The sequence below is a fragment of the Telopea speciosissima genome, chromosome 1, assembly GCF_018873765.1.
Source record: "Telopea speciosissima isolate NSW1024214 ecotype Mountain lineage chromosome 1, Tspe_v1, whole genome shotgun sequence".
In the NCBI taxonomy this organism is placed as follows: domain Eukaryota; kingdom Viridiplantae; phylum Streptophyta; class Magnoliopsida; order Proteales; family Proteaceae; genus Telopea; species Telopea speciosissima.
The window spans coordinates 59,724,811-59,748,150 of record NC_057916.1 but is presented as its reverse complement, the minus strand read 5'-3'; the positions used below and the strand labels follow the sequence as shown (position 1 = coordinate 59,748,150).

Sequence of the window (23,340 nt, the reverse complement as noted above, 5' to 3'; positions counted from 1 at the left end):
AAGCATTTACTTAAATGATATTAGGCATAAATAAGTGTCTGTCTTCTTTGTCTTGGTTCCTGGCATAGATAGGTGTCTGTATACCAAGAATTTCCAGCAAGATCTCGAGATCTGGCACTCATATAAAGGACCTAGATGGGCATTTTCCTATGTCAAACCGAGATCTCGGAGAGATATTGACATTTTAAGTTTCGTAGGCCATCTCGACTCGGGAAATTGGAAAACCGAGAATCTCGGCTAGATCTCGTGAGATTTCGGACTATATATTTGAGGTCATATTTGATACAAGGTCTAAGCTATGCATGTCTTTCCTCACCACTTCTCCTAGAGCCATTTTAGGTCTCCCCTTGTCTCTTTTATCTCCTTCAATCTGAATCTAATCACCCTCCTTATTGGAGCATCTGAAGGCCTCCGTTGAACTTGGCCATGCCACCTCAAGTGACTTTCTCGTAGCATATCATGTATCTGAATTTTTTCCAAATCAGCTCTAATTTGATCATTCAGTACTTTATCCTTACTAGTTTTCACACATGCACTGAACATTCTCATCTCAGCTACACTGAGTTTATCTATATAGTGCTTCTTAACAACCAATATTCTGCACCACACATCATAGTCAGTTATATGACAGTCCTATAAAATTTTCCTTTTAAGTTTTAAAGGAATACGTCAATTACACAACCATAGTACAAGGGTTTGTGAAATTTCAATTTTTTTAAAATAAAAAAAAAATCTGGTTTCGACAGCTACCAAAACAAAACCATATGCGATATGTAAGTTATACAAAGTTTTGGTTGAAATTTCAGTGTTCTGCCAAAATTTTCAATTCCCTTTTTTCGTTTCGCCTATATATCGACAGAAACATTACAGACCCTTAAATATTTATTCCAAGTTTCGAATGAAATGGGTAGAAATTTTGACCCATTTCGTCTGTATTGTCTGGTTTTGGAAGAAAACCCCCAAATCTCTCCCATACAAGCTTGGAACTAGTGCTTGGGCACTAGAGGAAAGCAATGGAAGCTTAGATTTTTTGCCCAACAACAAGATTTGTGCAAGATCCAAACTTAAAGGTAACTTACTTTTCCCCAAAACTAATTTTTGCAAAAAATTAGAATCAATACTTGGTTTATGCCATTCAATTTTTTATATGTTAAACATTGTAGCCCGATTTATGACTTCATGGAGTCGGATTTCATTTTCTATTTTTAACGCAGTGGAAGCTTAGATTTTTTGCCCAACAACAAGATCTGTGCAAGATCCAAACTTAAAGGTAACTTACTTTTCCCCAAAACTAATTTTTGCAAAAAATTAGAATCAATACTTGGTTTATGCCATTCAATTTTTTATATGTTAAACATTGTAGCCCGATTTATGACTTCATGGAGTCGGATTTCATTTTCTGTTTTTAAAATATCTTTTTATTTAATTTTCTGCAAAAAAAAAATATGATTTTCTTGTAACAAAATTTTGAAAAAAAAAAAGGTTAACCCTTTAGTTAGAGCCGGTGTGCTTCATAGGCTAGACTCAGTTCACTTATGCCACACAGGATGAGGACCATGGTGCACGTGCTCCCACACATGTAGGCTACTCTTGAGGCTCTTGTCTTACCTATTCATACCACCAGAGGAGCATGATAGCATGGAGTCCATGGGCGTTGATGTCAGGAGCTTGACTCACTCTCGAAGGCCTGAGTATGGAGGAGATTGGTATGCATTGGGAGCAGTTGCGTGCACCATCATATAGATATGGCACAGGGATCACCGGTTCCGACTATACTGGGTATGGTCAATTTGGGAAGTTTAGCTCTTCATCATCATTACTTTTTGCCTCTAAGTATGAGGGTCAGTCGACTCAGTCATACACTGGATCAGATTTTGTGGACACATCTTTGGGTTCCCGGCCCCCCCATCCATTCATGTTGGTTCCATTTCCACAGGCATCATTTAGTAGCAATGGCTCTCAATTGAGTTCCTTATGGTTCGGAGATATATACCCTAGGTTGACGATTCCATTTATAGAGCTGTTGTGGACGACTTCTAGTCTTTCTTCCTCTATACTATGACATGGCAAACTTTTGTGATTCAGTCGGAGGAAAACTTGATTTGGCATCAGCAATATTCTAGTTGTTATGAGCTGGCCTGACACTTGTTTCAGTACTAGGAGTCTAGGATTCTAGGATGAGCATAGGGGTGACACTACTTGTATTGTACTATTGTTGACTCCAATATATTTGACTATTTTTAACAAACAATGTTTGATGTATGATTTAGAAACAAAAATTACAGCCTTATCCCAACTAAATGGGGTCGGCTACATGGATTCGTGCCCTCTAATCAGCTCTATTTGAAGCCGTACTTGATTTAAGTTCTAATCTAAGCATCTTTTTCCTCTCCACTTCTCTTAGGGTTAATTTAGGCCTGCCCCTGGCTCTTTTAGCTCCCTCAATCTGAATCAAATCACTTCTCTGAACTGGGGCATCCAATGGCCTCCATTGAACATGGCCATGCCACCTCAATCGACTTTCTCACAGCTTATCATGAATCGGAGCTAATCCCAAATCAGCCCTATATGATAATTCCTCACATTATCCTTCAAGGTCTTGCTACTCATTCATCTTAATATCCCCATCTCTGCAACACTTAGTTTATCTGTATGGCGCTTCTTAACTGCCCAACTTTCCGCACCATACATCATAGCCGGTCTTATGAATGTCCTTTGAAATTTTGCTTTAAGCTTTAAAGGAATACGTCGGTCACACAATACTCTAAACACACCTCTCCACTTCGACCATCCTATTTTAATTCTTTTAACAACATCATCCTCTATGTTACTTTTCTTATTTATGATTGAACCTAGGTACCTAAAATAAGTGCTTTGCAGAGACTCCCTCTCATCAATTTTCAACGCCTTATTGTCCATCCTAGTTTGACTAAAGTTACACGCCATATACTCCGTCTTCGTTCTACGTATCTTAAAACTTTTTGACAACAAAGTTGTGGAACAACTCCAACTTGGCGTTAATTCCTGCTTTTGTGTCATCCACCAAAACAATATCATCAACAAAAAACATACATCAAGGAACCTCATCTTGGATGTCTTTCGTTAAATCATCCATGATGATTTATGAAATGGTTTATAATTTGATGTCTTTCATTCCTAATGATTATTTAAGTTGTTTTTACTGAATTATATATGTTCTAGTATTTAAGATTGTGTGGAATAGGCCATATTAGAGAATGTACACAGCATAGACTACCAACCCAAGGTTAGAAGTCAAACTACCATTTCTGTGTGATTTTTTAAAATCTAACAGTTCCAATATGTTTAGAGAGTATAAAATAGTCTGTCCTACAAGTTTCATGATCTAATTTGGCCATTTGGCCCCCAAAACCCTACATCGAAATTCCCAGAAAAAAAGAGATTAGTTACAGCCAAAATTTTGGTTTCGGGCCTGAACGAAACCTTGAACCTTGCACACCACCCACCGGATTCACCTCCCCATTTCATTGATGTAGATTGTCACCTAAAGGGTTTATTTTATTGAAAATAAGCTTTGGGTTGGGTTAACACACCTCTCCATTCCATTTTAATTCTTTGTGAAACATCATCCTTTATGTCTACCTTTTTTATATTTGAGCCCAGATACCTAAAATAATCACTTTGCAGAATCTTTTTCCCATCAATTTTGATTGCCTTATTATCTGACCTAGTGTAACTTTGTTACACGCCATATACTCTGTTTTAGTTCTGTTGAGAATTAGGGGTAGTTTTGTCATTGCTATTTTGGGTCTTTGAGGTTCCATGTAATTTTCTATCTTTTAAGTCTTTATTTGTTAAAGATGTAATAGGTGAGGGCTTAGGGGTAAGTTTCTAATAAACCCCTATCCAGCTTACCTTAATTAGTTTGACTTTATTATTAATAGAACCCAAGGCCTGCGATAGAAGTTATCTTCTTCTATCGCAGGCTGATGTTTTCTTGTCTCGGCAGTGTGCTTCTCTTCCTCTATTCTCTTCTTCTTCTATCTTCTGCTGGTTAGTTAGTTCTGATTTCTAACATTGTATTAGAGCTATACTGATCAGCTGAAGGATCTTCTTTCATCTCCTTCTGCTGATCTCTCTCTCGGTTTTGGTTCTCTGGTGTGCAGCCACCTATTGCTGCTTCTGTTTTTGTTGATGACTGAAGACTCCATATACACATGAATGGAGTGTTTAGTTGTGATAGTAGTTGGTGATTTGGAGACCATCCCTTGAAGATTTGATTGAAGGATGGAAAATTACTATTTTTCTGGAATTCCTGGTTATGCTTCTATTTTCAGAAAATGGAAACAAGAGATTTTCTTTCAGATTTGTGTATCTTCTAGTTCTAATTTTTTGAGGGCTGCTTGTACCCACCTAGAGGAAGACTCGACTTGTTTTTTTTATCCAGTTCTGGTGAATTGATCGAGTGCTTCTGGGTTTCTTCTTCACACCTGTGGATGCTCTGTTTTCTGAGCACTTTTGAGCCCTACAGTTGGCTTCCCTGTGTCTGTTTCACTTGTTTGTTCAGGCTGATTTTTTGGGATTTCATTCTCCTATCCAAGTACTAGCTTCAATCTCTTTGTCAGGCTTTTTCACCCTGCTGGTTATAAGTTCTGAAAAATCACTCCTATTATTGCCAGAAGTGCCCTGTTTTTTTTTGGGTTCTTCTGATTGGATGGTTCTGCTGGTTCTAGGCTTCTACCCTGCTTGAGATTGGGCCTCTTTTATTTTTTGTTTTCTCTGCTGCCTATTACTCTGGAATTCTGCAACAATTGGTGACTTGTTTGTGTGTGGTTGCTGTCCCCTTTGTTGGCTAGCTGTTCCCTTGTGGTACTTTTATTTGACTGGTTTTATTTTTCCCTTTTTGGTGCTATGGGAGAGAATAAAAATAATCTAGTGGTTACATCTCAAACCGACAATGTTAATGTCACTATTACCTCTATCAAGCTGAAAGGGAGTTCGAATTATTTGCTTTGGGATCAAGCTGTGAAGGTTTACATTATGGCTAAGAAAAACTCAAAGTATCTTACCTCCGATCCATCTACCTCTGATTCAAAAGATTATGAGGATTGGATGCAAGACAATGCCATTATTTTGATTTGGTTATGGAACAACATGGAACCAGAGATTGCTGCAAACGTGATGTTTTACACCACTGCTAAAGGTGTGTGGGATGATTTGAAGGATACATATTCACAGGAGAAAAATATGAATCGAGTCTATGACTTATATGAGAAACTTTTTCAGCTCTGGCAGTCCAACAAGCCTCTCCAAGACTACTACAACACTTTTAGAGGCTTTGTTGAGGAATTAAATGTTTTTCGGGCCCTCACCACTGATATTGACAAATTAAAAGCACAGCAGAATGAATTTTTTGTGTCTAAATTTCTGGCTGGACTAGATTCTGATTTGAAGTCTGTCAAGGGACATATCCTTTTGGAGAAACTGTTCCTACTCTTGTTGACACGTTCTCCCGCCTACAACATATCTCTTCTCCTAGAAAAACTGACTCTACTCCCAAGGAGAATTCTGCCTTTGTGGCTGGTCGTGGACGTAACTCAGGGGGAAGACGTGGTAGTCGTAGTCGTGGCACTGGTGGTCAGTCTGGTGATAAGCCTTTTCGGAAGTGTACTCATTGTGGCAAAACTGGTCACACGATTGATTTTTGTTGGGACAAGCATGGCAAACCCAATTGGACACCTCAATTTGCCAATCATGCAGCGTCTGAAGGAGGTAGTGATGGTGCTGCCCATAGTGATTCTCCACAGGTTTCCCTTCCAGGGAGTGGTTCTACTACAACTCCTCACTGTGATGATCTCTCTCAGATACTGCGGCGTTTGCAACACTTGGAGGCATCCAGTCTTACATCCACCGGTCCCCCATCTTCTTCTGCAACTCTAGCTCATGTAGGTACACCTGCTCTTCTTACCACTACTACTCCATCTTGGATTAATGACTCTGGGGCTTCTGCTCATATGACTGGTGAGTCATCTTTATTTACCACTTATTCACATACATATTCCTCTTCACCTGTTATTCTTGCAAATGGTTCTTCTACTCTAGTTTCTAGGCATGGTACCATCTCACCTACTCCTTCCATGAGTCTCTCATCTGTGGTACATGTCCCTCAGTTACCGTTGAATCTTCTTTCTGTCAGTCAAATAACTAAAGCTTTACATTGTTCTGTGACTTTCTTTCCTTCTTATTGTGTTTTTCAGGATCTTCACGTGAGGAAGAAGATTGGTGGAGTGTGTGAAAAAGATGGTCTCTACTACCTTGACCATGGTGCTTTTGCCTCGTTTGCTTCTGTTGGAGGGGTGTCTGCTTTCCAGTGGCACTGTCGTTTAGGTCATTTGTCTTTAGTTAGGTTAAAGTTGTTATTACCTTCTTTTAATTCTGTGTCTCGGTTAGAGTGTGAAGCCTGTGAGTTGGGAAAACATCACCGTGCCTCTTTCCCTTCTCGTATTATGGCTCATAGTTTGTCTTTATTTTCTTTAGTCCATTCGGATATTTGGGGTCCTTGTCGTGTTAACAATCGGAGTGGTTTTATGTATTTTGTCACTTTTGTGGACAACCATTCTCGTCTCACATGGTTATACCTCTTAAAGGATCGTTCTGATTTTATCTCTGTATTCCAAAATTTTTATAATGAAATGAAAACTCAGTTTGGTTTGCCTGTTAAAATTTTTCGTTCTGATAATGCTTTGGAGTATGTTCAGTGTGATATTTCTGCCTTTTGTGTTTCTCATGGAATGATTCACCAAACTAGTTGTTCCTACACCCCACAACAAAATGGGGTAGTGGAACGAAAGAATAGACATTTACTTGAGGTTGCATACACTATAATGTTCCATATGCATGTCCCGAAGCAATTTTGGTGTGAAGGGGTGCTTACTGCTTGTTATCTGATTAATCGAATGTCTCCTTCTATTCTTGCCGACAAGTCCCCCTTTTCCATTATTTTTCGGGTCAGCCCAGTTTTCATTTACCTCCTCGTGTTTTTGGGTGTATTTGTTTTGTTCACTATCTACATGCTCATTCTGATAAACTCTCTCCCCGGTCCACTAAGTGTGTTTTTCTTAGATATTTTTGTACCCAGAAAGGGTACAAGTGTTATGACCCTGTCACCCATAGGTATTTTGTGAGTGCTGATGTCACCTTCTTTAAAGACCGTTCTTATTTTTCTTCCTCCTCTGTCTCTGAGGATGAGTGGCGTGTTGATACTCCTCCTCCTGTCCCTGCTCTTGTCCCATTCCCTACACCTCCATTGCAAGTTTATCAGCGGCGTGACAGGACAGTACCACAGGAAGAGGTTCCAACGGCTCCACCTATTTCACTACCTCTGCCAACTTCTTCGTCTAGTGAAGCTCCACCTTCTTCTTCAACTGATGACTTACCTATTTCCTTGCATAAAGGTACTCGCTCTTGCACTCAAAAGTCTTCTGCTTTATATTCTATTGATAAGTATGTGTCTCTTTCTCACTTACCCTCTTCTATTCAAACTTTTGCCTTGTCAGGGTCTTCCAACCCTATTTCCAAAAATCATACTGAGGCTCTTCGTCTTTCTGGTTGGAAGAAGGCCATAGATGTGGAAATGGATGCTCTCTTGTCTCGACACACTTGGAGTTTGGTAGATCTGCCTCCTGGAAAGGAACTTGTTAAGTGTTGTTGGGTTTACACAATCAAATACCTTCTGGATGGTTCTATTGAGCGGCTTAAAGCCCGTCTGGTTGCCAAGGGGTATACACAGACTTATGGTGTGGACTACTTTGAGACCTTCTCTGCTGTTGTTGGCTGAATTTTGTTCGCCTATTTATTTCTATGGTAGTTAATTTTGATTGGCCCTTGTTTCAGTTGGATATTAAAAACGTCTTCTTGTATGGTAATCTTCATGAGGAGGTATATATGGAGCAACCTCCTGGGTATGTTGCTCAGGGGGAGACTAGTACTCAGGTGTGCAAATTGCAGAAAGCAATCTATGGCCTCAAACAATCTCCCAGAGCATGGTTTGAGAAGTTCAATGCCACAGTTGTATCGTGCGGTTTCTCGCAGTGTTACTCTAATCATTATGTGTTTGTTCGTCATCATGGTGGCAAGTTGGTTATTCTGGTTGTATATGTTGATGATATAATTGTTTCTGGTGATGATGTGTCAGGCATTGCTGAGGTAAAGACTTACAACAAAACTTTCAGACCAAGGATTTAGGTGACCTTCACTACTTTCTTGGCATTGAGGTTATGAGAAGCAAGAAGGGTGTCAGTCTGTCTCAGAGGAAGTATGTTTTAGATCTTTTATTTGATACTGGCATGCTTGCGTCCAAGCCAGTGGATGTTCCCATGGATCCTCATCAGAAGTTTGGTGTAGATGATGGAGATCCCCTCAAGGATGTGCACCAGTACAGAAGTTTAGTTGGGAAGTTGATTTACATTACTGTCACGAGATCAGACAACTCATTTGCTGTTGGCGTTCTGAGCCAGTTTATGCAAACTCCTCAAAAGGCTCACTGGGATGTTGCCATTCATATCATTCGTTAATTGAAGGGTTCTCCCGGTAAAGGGTTGATTTATCGTCCTAATCGACATATGGATTTGGTTACTTATTCTGATGCAGACTGGGTTGGATCGGCAAGTGATCGTCGTTCCACTACCGGTTATTGTACGTTTGTTGGGGTAATCTTGTCTCGTGGCGTAGTAAGAAGCAAACTACTGTTGTGCGGTCAAGTGCGGAGGCAGAGTATCGGGCTATGGCTCACACTACAGCTGAGTTGATGTGGCTCAGGTCTCATCTTCTTGAGATGGGATTTCCTGTGCCTACGCCGATGAAGATGTATTGTGATAACCGGGCAGCTATATATATTGCTAGTAACCCTGTTTATCATGAGCGGACTAAACATATTGAGGTGGACTGTCACTTTGTTCGCGATGCCGTCTTGAAAAAGCTAGTTGAGACTCCGTTTGTTTCGCCTTCAAATCAGCTAGCTGATGTCTTCACCAAATCTTTGTTTGCTCTTAATTTTCGCACTTGTTGTGACAAGTTGAGCATGGGAGACCTATATGCTCCAGCTTGAGGGGGAGTGTTGAGAATTAGGGGTAGTTTTGTCATTGCTATTTTGGGTCTTTGGGGTTCCATGTAATTTTCTATCTTTTAAGTCTTTATTTGTTAAGATGTAATAGGTGACGGCTAAGGGGTAAGTTTCTAATAAACCCCTAACCAGCTTACCTTAATTAGTTTGACTTTATTATTAATAGAACCCAAGGCCTGCGATAGAAGTTATCTTCTTCTATCGCAGGCTGCTGTTTTCTTCTCTTGGCAGTGTTCTTCTCTTCCTCTATTCTCTTCTTCTTCTTCTTCTATCTTCTGCTGGTTAGTTAGTTCTGATTTCTAACAAGTTCTACTTGTCTTAAACCATTTGATTCCAAGGTTGATCTCGATAACTCTAACTTGGCGTTAATCCCTACTTTCGTCGCCTCCACTAAAACAATATCATCAGCAAAAAGCATACACCAAGGAATCTGATCTTGAATGTCTTTGATTAAATCATCCATGATAAACCCAAACAAATAAGGGTTTAAATCTGATCCTTGATGTAACCCAATTGTTATGGGGAATTCATTACCTTAACCCCTCACAATTCTTACACTAGTCGCTACACAATTGTGCATGTCTTTAACTATTTCCACATATTTACTTGAAACACTTCTCTTCTCTAGAACTTGCCAGATTAACTCTCTAGGTACTTTGTTATAAGCTTTTTCTAGATCAATAAAGACCATATGGAGGTCCTTCTTGCAATCTCTAAATCTTTCCATGAATCTCCCAATTAAGTTAATAGCTTATGTCGTGGATCTTCCTAGCATAAAACCAAATTGGATCTCCAAAATGGTAATTCTTGTTTCAAGCAAGTCTCAATGACTCTCCCGTAATTTCATAGTATGCCCCTATAGTTATTGCAACTCAGAATATTACTTTTATTTTTATAAATCGGAACTACACTGCTTCTCTTCCTTTCGTCTGCCATTTTCCTTGTGCTCAAAATCTTATTAAACAGCTCGGTTAGTCAAGATAAACCATGGATGCCTAAGCTCTCCCACACTTCTATTGAGGCCCCATCTAGACTTGGTGCCTTGCCTACTTTAATCCTCCTTAAAGCTTCTTTTATTTCATGCACCTTAATTTTCGTATATATCTGCAACATGTAGTATTATGATGGATAATGCAGCTTTCCGGGACACTATTACTCAAAATGTCTTCATTTAGTAGGTTGTAGAAATAATCTTTCCATCTCTCCTTAATGTCCTCGTCCCTTATTAGTACATTACCATCTTCACTTTTAATACATATAACATGATCAAAATCTCTACTCTTCCTTTCCCTCTCATTTTAGCTATCTTATAAAAAAAATTCCCCTTCATTTGTGCTCAGATTGTTATAATCATCTTCATATTTTTTTGCCCTTGCCTTTCCCACAATCTTTTTAGCTTCATTTTTGGCAAATTTATAGCGTTTTAGATCCACTACAGCCTTAGTCCTTTGCCTTGTCTTAAAACTAGCTTTTTTAGCTTTAATGGCTTCTTGAACCTCATCATCCACCAAGTCTCCCTAGAGTAATAATGCTTTCCTTCCGATTTGCCTAGGATATCTTTAGCAACCTTCTTAATACTAGTAGTCATCTCATTGCACATCGTTTTTGTGTCCATCAGACTCCCACCTTCCTTGTTTGGTCAGCTTATCAGTAAATGATTTCAAGATTTCTCCTTTTATGCTCCACTACCTTATCTTAGGGAAAATTGGTTCACCTTTCTTACGATTCGGCGTAATGCGATACATATCCATGACCACTAATCCATGTTTTGTGGTTAGGCTCTCCCCTATTATAACCTTATAATCCTTACATAACATCCTATCGGACCTTCTTGTTAGAAAGAACTCTATTTTGGCTACTATGCCCATTCTTGAATGTAACTAAATGCTCTTCTCTCTTTTCAAAATATGTGTTCAAAATCGATAGACCATAAACCACGGCAAAATCTAAAACTGGAGTCCCCACCTCAATTCTTCTGTCCAAAATCGTATCCTTCATGTACACCTTCATATTATATGTGTGTGTATATATATATTACACTCACTTTGGGCCACTGCCAAGGTGTTGCCTAGGTATGAAGGTGGCTGGCCACTGCCATGGCAACTGTGTTAATTCTTGCATTTGACACTGTGACTACGGTAATCTGAAGACTGGATTTATATATTTAAATGTTTGTGTGTTCTTGCTTAACTTTGAATTCTTAGTTTTCAGCTTATGTGGTGCTGGATTAATGTTTGTGGTTCCAATATCTCCCCAACTTACTTTTATGCTATATAATGGTCTAATAGTCAATCTGTAATGGCTATATCTTGATCTTATGAGTTGAATGGTATGATTTACTCTTTACCAGAATGATATTATTGAAATTGCTGCATCTTATTTTTACTTGTATATGGTGCAGGTCTTTATTATGATAGTAGCAATGGAACTTGGTATTCTTATGATGATCAAACTCAGCAGTACATCCCTTGTGGTGATCAGAATGACAAAGGAAAAGCAGCAAATGAGCCGAAGGCATCTGATAGTGCTAGTAACAGAAAAGTAGTGATTTCTGCTCCTGCTGCTACAATAACATCAAATGAGAAGACTGCGTCATTGCCAGATGCTGTCCAGGCTGCTGCAACTGCAGCTCTTGCTGCAGAAAAGAGAGAGAAGGAGAAAATGAAAGAGATAAGGCTGGCTTCAAAGAGCAATATTCTTGCGAACAAGAATAAAATGAGTAACGTTTTAAGCATGTGGAAGCAAAGGAATAATGTGGGTCAGGCAGCTCGGATCGTTCTCGATGACACTGTGTCTTCAGCTTTAATGGATGACAGGCCTAAAAACAAGTTCAGAAGTGATTCTATGCTAGCAAAGGAAAAAACTTCAACCAGTTTGGGATTTTCCTCCACAGCGGTCGTTCGTGGTGCTAGTAACACGTTAACTACCCCAATTACTGCACAGACTGCTTCTGCAGTTTCTGAGATCAAACCACAACCTGTCAGCAACAGTTCAGGAGGCACATTAATGGGGGTGATTAGAGGATCTGGAAGAGGGGTCACGAAGTCAGATACTACTTTGTCTGGTAGACCTTCCACCTCATCACCTGCTGTTACAAGCTCTGCAGGGACATCAGCAGTTAATCCAGGCACACCTGCCATACAAACTCCCTTCAGAACAGATGCATCTGCACTGGGTTCCTACACACCACCTGCTACAGGAAGTGGCAAGCGAAGGTTCTCTGAGCAGCCAGTTTCTTCTCATAGGGAACAGCCTCAGACAACATATAGGGACCGTGCAGCTGAGAGGAGGAGCCTTTATGGATCATCATCATCTTCATCTATTGGGGATGGGCTTGCTGATTCAAGTAAGCATGCTTAACAATTTCTTTTGTGTTGGGTTCAGATGTTGCATTTGCTCTAGATTGGAGTACTAAATCCTGTGAAGGGTCCTTTGTTGCTCCGGAATAAATCCAACACCATATTTTGAATCCTGAAAGCTTCAGACAGCATATACACAAGTCAATTTAAATAGTCAACCTAGGATGTGAATAATTTGTTGTTGGAAGGATATCTATCCAGTGAGTTCACTGGTTCATTGCTTGGTTATTCTCACTGAAAACTCATATTTACATTGTAAGAAATGTTATTTTTACAATGCTTTGTCAAGATCAAGATTTGGCATTCGGAAAAGGTTCTTTCTTGGAGATTGGGGCAATGTCTTTTTCCCCAGGGGTTGGAGGATGTGGGGCTGGAGATGTTACCAGCAGCATCCAGAGTTGAAAGGTGATTTCAGCTGAAAGAGCTATTGATGAGAATAATGTGCGTAATCGGATGGTCCGCAGCATGGGCTGGCAAGAAGGCTTGGTATTGTCTTCCATTCTTCTTTTGTTTGCATGTTGAATTTGCTTGTCAACAGATCTTCTGAACCTAATTGAGAGGCAGGCAGTGACATTTATCTGTTCAAGGTGGAACCTTGCCCATTAACAACCAGAATCCCTCGAGTCATATGGATTTGCACAAACAGCATGATGTGATGGTGTGTTTGTTGTATACGAGAGATTTTGTTTATTGATGTTGGTCTTATGTGCTCACATAAAAGCACAATTACATAGCCTTCTCTAATCTGGTTTAGTCGGGGTGCGTTTATTGTTTCTTGGGTTGGTTGGACGCAGGGGCTAGGCAAGGATGGGTGCGGCATAACAGAGCCAGTACAAGCACAAGTCATGGAAGATAGAGCAGGGCTTGAAGGTCAAGGCAGGTGATAGTTACCGAAGTCTTTACTTCTTAGACTTCGCTTTTCCTTTATTCTATGGACTTCTAGCTTTGTAGCACTGTAAAAACAAGTTGCTTAAAAAGCTTTTTCAACTTTTGCTGATTTGAGAGGAACGAGCTGTTACCGATCCAAGGATCATATCGGTTTCAGGAGTCTAATAGGATTGGTCGATCCAGACCCTCCTCACTTATCTTTTCAATCATGAGAAAAGTGGGATTTTATCATGTTGTCTAGGTTGATTTGGTTGCCTCCTGGGTAGGCTGTAAAGGGATAACCATTGCCAAATTTTTTGTAATTTGCGTTTGGTTGCTTATTTATTTGGAAATTCAACTTGGAAGGTAGATTCCAATTGCAGTTAATTCTATCATGGAGGGATGATTGGGTATTCTTTGTATATTAGCTGCTCAAGTTTGGAAGATTACTATCTCTCAAATAGGGAGATGATGTTTCAAATGGTTGCGTGGTTGCAAGAGAAATAGAGTGAAGGGAAGTGGTACCCACCCCGTCCCCACCAAAAAATAAAAGGTGAAATCTAGTCATAATTAAAATGGCTAACTCTTGAAATCATTTTCTAACACGATTTTGTAGTTAATACAAAATATTTTAAATTTGAGTAATAAATTTTAGGGATTGAATTCTGTCCAGCTGCTTAGCATATGCTAGCATCTTCGTATGTCTTTCTTTCCACAATAGAGGGTAGATATGTCATTTCATAAGAGGGCGGGCACAGGACAAGACTCGAGAGAGATAGACAAAGGGAGGCATAAAGATAGAGGCACGATTGGGGAAAAGACGTAGACGGTTTGCAAAGTAGAGCTCACGGAGATGGAGTCATCTCGCCTCAAATGGAGGCAACGCGACAATTGGTGAAGATATTTTCAGTGAGAGGCAAAGTGAGGAGAGGAAGAAGATGACTTTGGTTTTGAATCCATCACTGTCCGGTTGGCTTTGGTTTGATGAGAGTAATACAGTCACTTACGTGACTTTTGAAATTTTTTTAAGATTGACCGTTGGATCGTAATATTTCCATGTGTCGCTCCCATAAGCACTGGCTGGACGATGGGCGGTGCCACCTTGGCCGTAGAGGATCTAAATCCAGAAAAAAAAAACCTGACAGAATCGCTTTCACTGCCGTACGACAGAAAAACAAAAGAAAATAAATAGTCTAACTTATGATCTTGTCTTGTGTACCCGATCTTGTCATTCGTATCCGAAACGAATCGATTCAAAATTGAACCTATGAGTCTTAACTTCTTTTTCTCTTTGTGCACCATCCGTTTTGAGATCTCCCGTGCATATCTAGTAATCATATACAATGCAAAGAATTTACCGTGGTTTGATAAGATTGCCTGGATTCACTTGAGAAAACTAAAGATTTTTTACTATTTTCTAAAAAACTTTCTACATCACTTTCAACCTCACAAAGTGTTTATCCTTGTTTGTTACCAGGGTTTTCTGTACAGAGATAGGGAAACCCAAAACCTTTATCCTCATACAATTATAATTCTACCCATATACATGTAATTGACCCAAAACTCATCCTAATTATAAATACAACCAATTATAATTATGTGGACCCCCAGAACACAAGACATACCCAACCCCACTATATAGGTCAATCGTGTCAATGATTCACGAAGAACATGTTCTCATGAACCAATTCCATAAGAAAGGTAAGGAATCGAACTGTTCTAGAATCAATTCCAGATTTTCCAAAAATGAAAGTAATGGGTGCAAACAATAGTGCACAGGAGGAAGTACACGATTGGTACTCAGGTGATGTATCATCTCATCAATTTGCTCGGTGGTCCATCTCCAATGTAGGGGTGATTCTGCCTTTAACAATTTGCACTGAAGATATATTTTCTTGGACCACATCCATCCATTGAAGATATTAATTAGATGTTTTTAATGGTCCCAATTCTCTATCACTGGATATTCTTAATTCCTTATCGCTGATGTTTAAAAGAATCAGAAATTTTGGCTTTAAGATGTAAAATTACTTTCTCTTGCCAGCCTTGTGTATGGTGAGTGAATGAGGAGGAAAGGAAAATTTGGATGTCGCTAGTCAATTTGCGCACCTCTATGTTAGGGAGTTCGGATCCTCTCCAGCGCACCAGTTAGAGCAGCACACATTGGATGGCTGGAGCTGTTCGGCATGTGTGCCAAGGATTTTTTCGCTATTTAAGGGTGTAGGGGCTGCGTGCTGGCGCAATGGGGTGACATTCTTTCTCCTATATGAAAATTAGTAATCATAACTCGCCAGACATGTTTGACGCATCTGTAATCATCTGCGAGTGGAGTAATGCTAGTACTAGGGCTGCAACAGGGTCGGGTTGGGCCGGGCTTTTTAAAACCCTAGCCCAACCTTGAGTCCCCTTAAATGGGCCTAGGCCTGTCCTGACCTTGACTTAGGGCCTAAAAACCCTGATGGGCCAAGCCCAACCCAAGCCCCCCCTGATTGGGCCGGCCTTGGCCTATTGGCCCTGACCCTAACCTTGGCACAAAAATGGTTTAACTTACCAACATGTGAAATGTTACATGTAATAAACCTATATTGACCTCCTCCATTAGTCAAACCCACAGTTAATGCCCTTCACTTGGCTCCTGCTGCAATAAGCAAACTAAAATAGCTGAATGTCTATATAGCAACACAATAAAGGGTTGCATTCACATTAATCTGGTTATTTTATTATGTTTCTTTTTCCTTGGTACAATGCTTAGGCCCCATTTAAAATAATTATATTTCTCGATCACATGTATCATAAAGAATTTTCTTCACGGAGTACAACCTAGAAATGATGCTTCAGTGAACCATAGACCACATTCTAGAATACCAACATAATAAACAAATAAGATACATAAATTGTACACACCAACTATACATTATTTTACTCCCCAAACCTAAAGAGCAGCTAATTGTGATAACTAAAGTTGATCCCTCAAAGTCCTTACTTGAGAAAGTTCAGAAAAACGTCTAGCAAAATTTGATTAATACTAAGACTCTAAGGTATCAAGAAGCACTTTTGTTGTTTTGCATATACAAAATCAAGGCCAAAATCAGGGTCAAAACTAGGATAAAAAATCAGTGCCAAAAATAGAATAGGGTCGGGCTGAGCCCGAGGTCTCAACCCTGACCCGGCCCTAACCTGCCCAGTCCTCAAGGCCAGAAATCTTTAGCCCAGCCCTGTTCGGGCTCAGGACGGGTTCGGGCCAACATGGCCAAACTTGCAGCCCTGTTAGTACGCTACAATGTACAATCAGTAGACAAGGACCCTTCTACCAAAACATAAAGACAAGGACCCAAGCTGAAATTTTCAAATTTAAAGTTTAAACACCACCCCATGGTTCTAATATCGGTATCGTATCGAACGATACATATCGATTTTGCTAGTCGTTGATATCAATACCATGCCGATATTGTGTCGATAGCACGATACGAATAAAGGGTAAAATGGTTAAAAAAACTTATTTTTAAAGGAAATTCAGGGGTATTTTTGTTCAATACAATCAATCCAGACTGATACCATATCAATTTTGTAAATCGCTGCGAATACCCATTCCAATACCGTGCACTAAAACCATGCACCACCTCCATCACCCTTAGAGAAAAAAAACGACGAAAAGCAAAAAAGTAGGACTCCAACGCGGAAGGACGTCACTTTTAACCGTTAAATTCCCTTGTGAAAAAGACTTTCAACATTATATAACGACCAATCAGGACACGTTATTGGTGTCGTCGTTCCTTTTGTAGATTGGAGTTGTGCGAGATTTTTTTTTTCTGGTGAAAAGTTGTGCGAGAATAACGCGAGCCATTATAGAAGGCCGTGTAGACCCCACCCCATTATATATAACAACCTTTCTGGAGAATCAGGACATGCCTTTGCTTCCGCGTGCATTACAAAGTTAATACTCGATCAAATTGTTCTCAAAGGCCGCCTCGAATATATATATAAAAAAAGAAAGCCGGTTATACTTGGTGGTGGTGGTGTGTATACATCGACCAGTTTGTATTGAGAGCACGGTTCTAAGTATCGGTATCATATGTTATGTTAGTCATCGATATCGATATCATATCGATATGGTATCGGTAGTACAGTATGACAAGGGATAAAATGGTTAGAAAACTCATTTTTTAAGAAAATTCAGAGGTAATTTTGTCTAACACAATTGATCCAAGCCGATACTGTATCGGTATTATATCAGTTTTGCGTGTTGTCGATACCTGTTCCGATGCCGTGCACTAAAATCATGATTGAGAGAGAGAGAGAGAGAAATTAAAGGTGTCAACTGCTGGCTGGCCCGCATCGATATTCGGTAGGTCTAATCGAAGCAATCGATTAAACCTCGAAATTGGACTAATTAGTTAGTAAATGATCTAGTGTCGGGCCTAGGCTGATTATTATTTTATTGTTCTTGATGTTTGATTATAGCTTGATCAAGATTTGTCGGCACCGGTGACTGACCTTTGTATAGACTTAATCAACCCGATTGGATTGTTTACAACTTGATTGTAGTTTAATTATGAACCAAAAATGGATCGATCAAATAGAAACATGTTCATCCCTAACCTACAAAGCCTGATTACCTAAATAAACAATAACGATGCAGAACGTTAAATTAGTGGGGATCGATTAGGCTCGAGCAACGCCGATCAATTGGCACCTCTATGACTAACCCACATGGTGAAGTAGAAAAGACTCTAAGAGGGTATCCATAACCCAAACAATATGTACATCTTTTTTTCCAAATTTATATTATAAAAAAAAAAAAAAAAAATACTACTAATGCCATTCTGATGACACACTATGACAGAGTTCAGATCCTCTCCAACGCACCAATGAATGCAATGAGCAGTAGACGACTGGAGCTGTCTAGCACGCACCCCAAGAACAACTTCAATCGGCCAATGCTCACTGCACTCACTGGTGCACTGGAGAGGATTTTTACACCGCCATGACATCCAATCCCTCACACATTAATGCGATTAAATTCATTGGAATATATTCGATCCCTAGGAAGATCCTTGTATTTCAAGATACTAGAAGGTGGGATGGAGCATATCACCATAAGCATACGTTTTTTGTGGGGTAACTTACACATACCTCCCCTGAGGTAAGGCCTAATCACAGATCCACCCGTGAGGTTTTGATATTTACGCATGCTTTCTTTGCTTTCCAAACTAATTAATAAGTAAACCCACTCTATTAATTAGTTGTTCTCGTTAGTTATGAACAATAAGAATGCTTTAGAAATTTTATGACCAATATACCCTTGAACATCTCCACTAGACACCTGCAACTCATCTTCCCCACCAACGATGCCTAACAATTGATTCGAGCCTCCCTAGAACACTGCTACCGCTACCACCACCAACACTGCTACCGCTACCTACAACTCATCTTCCTCATATCTTATATATGGTGCGCTTCAAGGAATGCAACTGTAGCACTGTCCCCAGAGAAGCTGCAACATAAGAAAGGATTATCGGTCGAGGAGTTGCAGAAGCTGCCTAAAACTACTGCTGACCTCACCCTTTCCCTGTGAGCTCATTTAATACATATAACCCATTCTCTTTAACTTCTTGTCCTCCCTCATTTCCAATGTTCAAATGCTGAACTCCAGTGAATGTTGACCTCAACCGCTGTGGTGTATTGATCATATCAGATGATACAATATGGGTAGAGATTTATTACAAACCAAAGATAAAATAGAGTCAAATGGAAATAAACAGAAAACACAAGAAAAATAAATCGGTGGGTTTTTATGATACTAATATTGTTTACAAACAGAGATGTAACGATCAAATTGTAGAACCAATTGAACGCAAGATTGATCTTCGAGTCTTCATAGAGGTCGAAATCCCTCTTCCTTAGTCTCTCCGTTTCACTGATCTGCCTGCGACTCGTTGAGTGGCGATGATAGACCGTGGACAGTAATGATCAGTAACGATGACTCATAGATCCCTCTTCGTTTCAATCTCGAAGTCTCACTGTCTCTCTCGGTTTCTCTAGTTTCAAATCTCTCTTTCTGATTTCACTTTTAACCTAGGGTTCCAATTAGCTTTAGGTAATGATCATGTTATACCCATTCCCAAAACAGGCCTAATTTGAAATTTTATGATAGGTGTTGCTCCAGTATGATAGGTGCTGCTCTAGTAACTATCAACGCTGGAGACATGGGTTGTGGAAGTGGGTTCCAAATGATTGATGGTAAGTAATTGAATGGTACAATTTTAACCTCCAAGAACTAGGTATAATATCACCATTTTATAGTGTACAAACCATGTTAAGAACCCTTGAGAGTGGGGGAATACAGTGTTGAGTTATTAGTTGAAACAGAGCAAGAAGTAGCCAACCGGCTGATCAATATGTGCTAACTTAGATCAGCCAGCCCCTTCTGCTGGCTGGTCCTGCAGCCTAGAAATTTGACTTGTGACCTGTGGGACCCGGTGCTCGGTAATAACCTCTCGCCCGAGTGTCCAAACCCAAGTTATAACCTATCTTTACTTTCATACCCATTATGAAATCAAGGAGGTGGGCCTGCGGGGTACAATTGATTGAAAAATCAGTTTTGACCGATTTAGCGGGCAAGCAAATGGACCCAAGTCGTCTAAGCACTATATAAGGGAGACATGAGCTTTAAAGCTCATTGCTCACCTTTGCAAGCCGTGGGAGGAAAAGAAGAAAGAAGAAAGAAGAAAGAAGAAAGGAAGAGGAAGTGGAGGACTAGGCCACGGATTTGTTGCCATTCCTGCTCCATCCCAGGTAGGAGTGCTACTCCCAGCTCCTCTCTTTACATTCCTATTATTTTAAACCTAGAAATAGGGTTTTTCACTGGGTTTTAGTTGGAACCCAGTGTTGTGCTTGGAAGTCAGATAGAGTGTGGTTGTATGAGGGCATATGATCCTCTTGCACACTCTCAATCGTCGTAAAAAATCAATTCCATCGAAGTTTGGACAAAAATGACCAAACCCTAACTTTAGGGTTTCAATAAGAGATTTGATCGTATCTCTGATTTCACCCGGTGAAACGCAGCGCAACTAAGCTCTGTGCATAGGCGAAGTGATCCTCTACAATATTTATAGAGTGGAAACAACCCTGACAAAGATGTCATCTGAGCCGAAGAATAGCTACCAGACCAGCCACTGGTCCATGGCTGGGTAATCCACCGATGGGTAAAATCTGGAAATCCAGAGCTTCTGCCAAGCCACTGGTTGATCATAGGCTTACCGCTAGTTAATGGCTACATCAACCGGTTGGTTGCCAGTGTGGAACTGTACTCTGCCCTTTTGGGAAACCTTCGGGCACTAGTTCAATATTGGATCTAACATCTCGTTAACGTGGGTCAAACTTAGTACATCGGTGAGGCGTATTCGGGATTCGATTGGCCATCAACTCGGGTTGTATTTGCCAAGTCTTTGAGACAAGGTGAGTGGGTGTGGTTTGATTTTTTTGCGGAGTGTTTTATTTATTTATTTTTGTATGTTCATATCATTCATTTAAATTATAAATTGTTGTCCATATAACTATGCTTTTTCTATATGTTAGGAATAAAATGTATGTTTAGAGTTGGAAATGAGGTCCAGTATGCCCGAGATGGATTCTGGTACTGGGATCGCTATATTTATATTGCATTCATGATGCATTAGACTTATTTATATAAACGGAATGGTGTGGTCGATGATGGAGCTAGTACTGTAGTTTCCGTGATTAAAGTATGTATATGTGTATGTTAGGGGAGACAGGTTGGTAGTGTGGCCGAGGGGATTCTGGTACTATCCTCTTGTCCTCTGATATACAGGTATGGATGTGACCCCTATACTAAATGCATATAAATGCGAATTGATGCATTTGCATTTGCAATGCTAGTATGTTGTTTCTCTGTGGTATGAGACTCGAGTTTATTACATACTTGTATAGCAACATATTAGAATCTATCATGCATTGACACATAGATTGAATGGTGGTTAGATGATTAATCAGTGCTACATCCCTTACCAACAGGGGATAAAGAGTTGGATAACAGACAGACTAGTTATCAAGGGGGTTTCCTGGGTGATCGAGAGGGCCCTGAGTGGTACCAGGACTGATAGATTTCCAACTGCAATCGGGGCTACCATTGGAGATGAGGCACTTATCGGTCCAGAGTGTATCGCTTGTGTTGCAGTAGTATTATACCAGAGACCTAGTTTTGTTGTGAGGTGATTATAATAAAAATGAACTCACACCTCGTATCATCTATTGTTTATGTATGCTTATATGCCCCCATCCCTCATTGAGTTTAGTGAAGCTCACTTCACATGGATACCTTCTTTTTAGATGTTGCAAGTGGTTTGATCGTAGCTTGTGATGATGCTCCCTCCTCCGCGGGGAAGAGCGGTGAACTCCTAAATCCGATGATCACGAGTCCAACTGTGCCTGTAACGAGTGTGCCTGTTGAGCCTTCTGTCGGATATAATAATTTTATAATATATGTCCTGATAACTGTTGATGCTTGGGTAATTCTGAGCAAACTTGTTATTGTAATATCATAACACTTAGATATCCTTGTTTTGAGAATCATTATGATATTGTAAATTAAATCTTCCACTGATTTGATTAATAGTGATTCTCAGTGGTGACGGTGGTGTTAAATACTCTGTTAGAGATCCTGGCAGGTTGTGTAGGATGATGGTAACCATTCTAATTGCATTGCCGATGCTTTTGGGAGCAGGGTGTGACAGATCATGGTTGGGCTTGAGATGAAGAAAATCAGAGGAGGACTTTTGGAGAAATGATGGTAGTTCGATGTGGGTAAAATAGAGAATGTGTGTTCCGATTTTGGACAATAGAACTAGAAAGGAATGGAACAAAGGAGAAAAGGGTTTTGGTGTATGGATCAGAAGTGGGTTTTGAAGTTTAGTGGAGAGATGGTTTCGGTGGAGAAGAAAAGAAGAAGGAGAGGAAGTGGTTTTCAGTTTTACGTTTTAGAAATGGAGGGGAAAGATAACCTTAGCTATCATCTCCGACTTGTTGTGGATACCTTTGATCTGTTTCATTTTTTCTCAATCCATCTGGGTCTTGTACCACCTTGCTTCAATCAGCTTTGAGCCTTATTGAATCGCTTAATTGTTGCGATCTTCCCTCTGCTGCATCTGCCCTCAAAATCCTCTAGGCCAAGAAGAAGCTCTGCTTGTGGCAAAAGTTAATCATAAAGTGGAAAGTTTTGCTATTAAGTGAATGGATATGGCGAACCCTCCATGTCCTGATTCTCTGCCATTAGGGTTCTTCAAGAGTAGAAATAAAGAAATAATGGAAGAAGTTTATTTTAGCATAAAGGGCAATTTTGTCAACAATTGAACAATTCTAGCATTTTCAGTCTCAGGTTAACAAAGTGGTTTACTCATTAATTAGTTTGAAAAGTAGGGGAGGTACACATAAATATCAAAAACCTCACAGTTGGATTAGTAATTAGGCATTACCTTAGGGGAGGTACATGTAAATTACCCCTTTTTTTTGGTGAACACCCTATGCATCCTTTTTACAAATTATTGCCAACTAATGAGCCAAACTTGTCCCAATGTCCTTACTTGCAAATAATGAGTGAGAATGGAGCAAATGAAAAAATATAAAAGCCAAATTTTAGGTAGGCAACCTCTTCTTGTAGCCAAGTTAATTCAAAAGTCCTCAATAAGAAAGCTGACTATTGACCTAAACCAAGCGTTACCATGTTCATATAACCTAGCTAACTACTGAAGTTTTTTACTCGATATATATGTTATCTTTACTAAACCAACAATTTTTCTCCTAATGGGGCAGGTTTAGTCATAGATATAATCCATCGCATTTGATCGGGCATCCGGTTAGTTTCAAAATCGATATTGATATTGATACATATCAGTAATATCAGATGTTTTTTTGTCTTCAAATACCGATGCCAACATGAATTTTGACCATTTTACCCTCTTTCTATATCGAATTAATAATCTGGCATTAGCCAAATAT

The 23,340-nt window shown here is 39.8% G+C and overlaps 1 protein-coding gene across 3 annotated transcripts in view; it reads left to right on the top strand.

The window, feature by feature from the left end:
* The window catches only part of LOC122669169 (SUPPRESSOR OF ABI3-5-like), a 28,754-nt gene extending 16,009 nt beyond the window's left edge, over nt 1-12,745 (top strand). For all 3 annotated transcript variants that reach the window (XM_043865876.1, XM_043865868.1, XM_043865858.1), the window contains one exon: nt 11,502-12,745. In XM_043865876.1, coding sequence (XP_043721811.1) covers nt 11,502-12,460 — 959 coding nt within the window. In that variant the 3' untranslated portion in view covers nt 12,461-12,745. The remainder of the gene's footprint in view (nt 1-11,501) is intronic.
* The last annotated feature ends 10,595 nt before the right edge of the window (nt 12,746-23,340 follow it).